Here is a 4,530-nt window from a genome sequence, read left to right on the forward strand (position 1 = left end):
GGGGCGCCCGCCTTCGGGTAGGCCGCAGCAGCACCCTGCCGCCGTGACAGGCGCGCCCTACTTGTACAAACAACCCCAAAGAGCGCCTCCAACACGTTTGCAAACGGCGGCCCCGGCCGCCTCTCAGCCGGCCCAACCCTAGGACGCCCGGCTGCCGCGAGGTGGCAAGCGAACTAACTCCGCTTCCCCTCCTCCTAACCTCCTGATCCTCCCCGCCCGCCTTCCCCTCCCTCCCTCCCTCCCTCTCTCGGCTAGCTCAGCAGCCTCCATCTTCCAGATCTTTCTCGAACCCGCAGCTACTCGGGCGGCCGTTGCCCGAGTGCTGACGGAAGCTGCCGAAGCCAAGGCCCGGAGCTGCCTCGGGCGGGGAGGGGAGGGTCTCGAGCCAACCCGGCTGCCGAGCGCGCAGGCGCAGACCACTGTAACTGCCCGTTAGAGGCGGCCGAACCGCAGTGGAGAGAGACCGCGGCGGCGGGACCCGGCGCAGGCTGTGGCGAGGACGGCCTGTGCTCTCTCCGCGGTTTCCCGACGTTCTGCCCTAGATATTCTGCATAGTGACTGGGGAGTCATCTCTCCTTTGCTTCTCGTAGGAGTCGCAATCTCAGCAGCAGTAGCTCAGCAAAGGACGCAGTCCCCGCAGCCGAGGCTTCAGCACCAGCACCCCGACCTTTTCGCAGCAGGATGTCCGTGGTTGGCATTGACCTCGGCTTTCTCAACTGCTACATCGCAGTAGCGAGGAGTGGCGGCATTGAGACCATCGCCAACGAGTACAGCGACAGGTGTACCCCGTAAGTGTCTTTTCTGGTCAAAACCCAGACCCTAAGAAATATTTTCTCCCCTCTTACATTTTTCCTACCTGCTCGGATTCCCCTGCTGATGCGCGCCGAACCCCAAGACGGCAGGTGCAGCCAGTTAGCTGCAATCCCTAGAGACGGCGGGGTGGCGGCCCGGCTGGCGGTCGGACCTCCTTGCCCTGATAGCTCCTTTTCATTGAAGTACGAGGGACTTCCCTAGTTTGTACATCTCTATTTTCTGTACCCACACACACCTTCGTCCCAACGCCCCTGCCCCCATTCCTATAGCCTCTGCTTTTGGTTGCGGAGAAGGGGTTGGTGTGGCAACGCTTTGGCGTCCGGATCAACTGAGAGAGATCTCCGGTTGCCTAGGCTTTGCGTGGGATCACCGGCCGCAGGCAACCTGAGTGAAGTTTGCCATCCTGCTCTTCTTTCCCCATCTCTGTGGGTGCAGATTTCCTCTTAAAAAAGAAGTCAAAGCTTAGATTTTATTCATCAGAAGATGAATTGCACATTCATCTGGTCTGAAAGGCTTTTTTTTTTTTTTTTTAAGGATGGGGAAAGTGAGGTGCGTGGGGTTTTCCAAAACCCAGTGTCCTTGAGCATTGGAGATAATTGAACCGGTCTCCAGGAGTATAGCCTAATAGTGTATTTTTAGGGAGAGATGCCGGGATGGGAGTCATGGGCCTTGTGTATTGTCAATAATTTACGTCAGTTAGTGGAAAGTAAAGCATACTGTAAGAAATACAGTGAATTGTTGGAGAATTGGAGGCGATTGTCCTGTATGAACATGATTGTGCAGTGATTCTATTATGAACACTTGATGAAAGACTTAGGAGGAGTGGCGTTGTGTCATGGAAACATGTTTCCACATGCTCTGTTGTTTCTCTGGTTTGAGAAGTTTGTTGGCAAAGAATATGCTAAAGTAATACGGGCATGTGAAAAACTAGCTTTCTACTGTAGGCTCCTGTTACCGGTAATTTTATGAGGAACCCAACTGTTCATGTATTATGTTTGATGAGAAAGCAATTAAACGTTATTAACGTGACCTTTCTGACTAATCTCAACCAAGATCAATATTAAATGGTCTTTGAATACCTAAATTACTACGATTCTATAGGTAGTTTAAAATATCTAAAGGTGTTGAAGAGTACCTTCTGCAGGTTGACACCGTAGTTCAGTGGTTAGGGCACCAGCCACGTACACCAGGGCTGGTGGTTCCAAACTCAGCCCGGACCTGCTAAAACAACAATGACAATAACAAAAAAATAGCTGGGCGTTGTGGGGGGACTCCTGTAGTCCCAGCTACTTGGGAGACTGAGGCAAGAGAATCACTTAAGCCCAAGAGGTTGAGGTTGCTGTGAGCTGTGACGCAGGGCCGGCCACATAGTGAGACATTGTATCAAAAAAAAAAAAAAAAAAAAAAGAATACCTTCTGTGATGCAGTCTGTGCTTCAATCTGACCTCTAATTCCTGGAGGTTTTATATGACCTATTTTAAACGTACATATTATATTCTATTGAAATTTTGGTTATTTGTATTTTAAAACATGGACATAAATCAGGTAATCCACATAGTACTTCTTGAAGTATTGCTTCTACTTATTACATCTTTTTCTGGCTTTTGTGTACAAGGAGAGGCTAAAGTGGTCATTGTGAACTGTTTATGAATTCATTTCTACAAGATTTGCTTTTTCAGCCACAACAAATACAGGCTTCTGCCAGTAAAGGACCAGGAAATTCCACTCCTCTTCCACAGAGTAAGGGTTAATGGAGCCCGTCTTTGCTTTTAGTGACTCTGCCTACAGAGAAAAAGTGAAAAATCAAGTGACCATTCTCCTGGTCATTAAAGCCTTATCCTAAAAGATAACAAACTAGAACTGTAAGAAAGCTCTATATCCAGGCTCAAAAATCTTGTTAATAGTACCATGACTAAGAGCCAGACTAACACAGTTCTTTAAAATTAGGCTGCTAGAGTCATCTAGAAGTCTCTCTCTTTGTTATCATTCTTAGGCATGTATGCATATTTGCTGATTCTTTGTAGCTGAGATTTCATGTGGTGTTTCTGATTTGTGTGGAAGAAAGCCAGTAGTAATATCTAGATTTAATAATCTTAATCTAAACTAGAACGTTCCTAAAGCAGACGGATCATATTCTTAACTTGGCTTGCATTAGCAATTCTGCTCTTCTCTCCGTGACTGTGCACTCATTTACCTCAGAGTGTAAATCTTTTGTTGTTACTGAGCAAAAGTTCTTTGTGATAGTTTGGTGTTTTTGTGTGGTGTAATTGCTATATGGGTCCAATTATTGAGGGAAAACATAGCCCTTGCTGGTTCCAAGACATTATCCATTTATTGACTGCCTGTCATGCAAAAAGCAATAAAACTATTGGAGAACCCTAAACTTTTCTAATATACCACTGTATTTAGTAATCCATATAAACTAGCTTTGCAAAATATATTTTACGTATTCCAGTTGCTTACATCAAAGTAGTACCACAGATATTTTTCTAAAATGCAAATATGTTCCAAAAGGATCCTGTGAAAAGAGGAAAGAAATATTCAATTTACTTAGTTTCAGCATCCATATTTTTTCACATTTGTTTCATTGTTTAACATAACTTGATTACATATATGTGATGGAATCCCTGTTTAAATCAAGAAGGACAATTTAATGGAAAAGAAGTACTATGTTTTGGCCCTTGATTAAGGTCTGCAGACAAATAATTTAACCTATTCATTCATATTCGAAGAAGAATCTGTGGCTTGGCACCTGTAGCTCAGTGGTTAGGGTGCTGGCCACATGCACTAGGGCTGATAGGTTTGAACCTGGCCCCAGCCTGCAAACCAAAAAAAAAAAAAGCTGGGTGTTGTGGTGGGCACCTGTAGTCTCAGCTAGTAGGGAGGCTGAGGCAAGAGAATCACTTGAGCCCAATAGTTTAAAGTTACTATGAGCTGTGATATGAGGGTGACATAGTAAGACTCTGTCTCAAAAAAAAAAAAGAATCTGGAGTGTTTGACTTGCCTATCATCTCCCATTTGAGTTGAAGAAGGGGAAAGAAACTAACATTGTTCATAAATAGAACAGAGAAAAATAATTTTTCTGAAAATTTGTTTTTAAAGATTATTATATAAGTAGTACCTGCTCATTGTAAAAAAATACCAGTACATTAAAATATGAAATTAAAAATTATAATTTCTCCACTAGAAATAAAAATTCCAGATGATTTTCTGTGTTTCCATATTCTGTTTGGTAACCTCTTTCTATGTTAAAAAGTATATATATTTCTTTTGTAACATCAGTTTCAGTGTTTGTATAATCATTAGGTTAATTTCATCCATCTCTTATTGGACGTTCAGATTTATGATATTTTGTTTTTATAAACAGTTCTATAATTAAACTTTTCATCCTTAATCCCTTCAAATAAATTCCTAAAAGAAAAATTACTGAGTGTGTACATTCTCAAGCCCTTGACCATGTTTATATTGTTTAATTAAGTATAAATGTAGAGATTAGAATTTCCATCCCCGGCTTAAGTATATCAAGATGATTAGTTTCCACACATGGGGAAAAGTACAACCAATAATCCTCATTCAATATCAAGTTAAAGTGTGTTGTCAGTTATAATCATGTTGATAATAGTGATTGCAGTGTGCCGAATGCTGTGGTTGTACTGTCATAAAGTTGTGAGTTTGATAATAGTAACTAACTTTTTTCCATTAAAAGCCTAAAGCAAA

The 4,530-nt window shown here is 42.9% G+C and overlaps 1 protein-coding gene across 1 annotated transcript in view; it reads left to right on the top strand.

Moving 5' to 3' along the window:
* The first annotated feature begins 653 nt into the window (after nt 1-653).
* Nucleotides 654-4,530, top strand: part of HSPA4L (heat shock protein family A (Hsp70) member 4 like) — a 47,817-nt gene continuing 43,940 nt past the window's right edge. Inside the window, exon 1 of the mRNA XM_003795532.3 lies at nt 654-788. Coding sequence (XP_003795580.1) covers nt 682-788 — 107 coding nt within the window. The 5' untranslated portion in view covers nt 654-681. The remainder of the gene's footprint in view (nt 789-4,530) is intronic.

This window comes from Otolemur garnettii, unplaced genomic scaffold (genome assembly GCF_000181295.1).
Source record: "Otolemur garnettii isolate 467f Iridium unplaced genomic scaffold, OtoGar3 scaffold00093, whole genome shotgun sequence".
Lineage (NCBI taxonomy): Eukaryota > Metazoa > Chordata > Mammalia > Primates > Galagidae > Otolemur > Otolemur garnettii.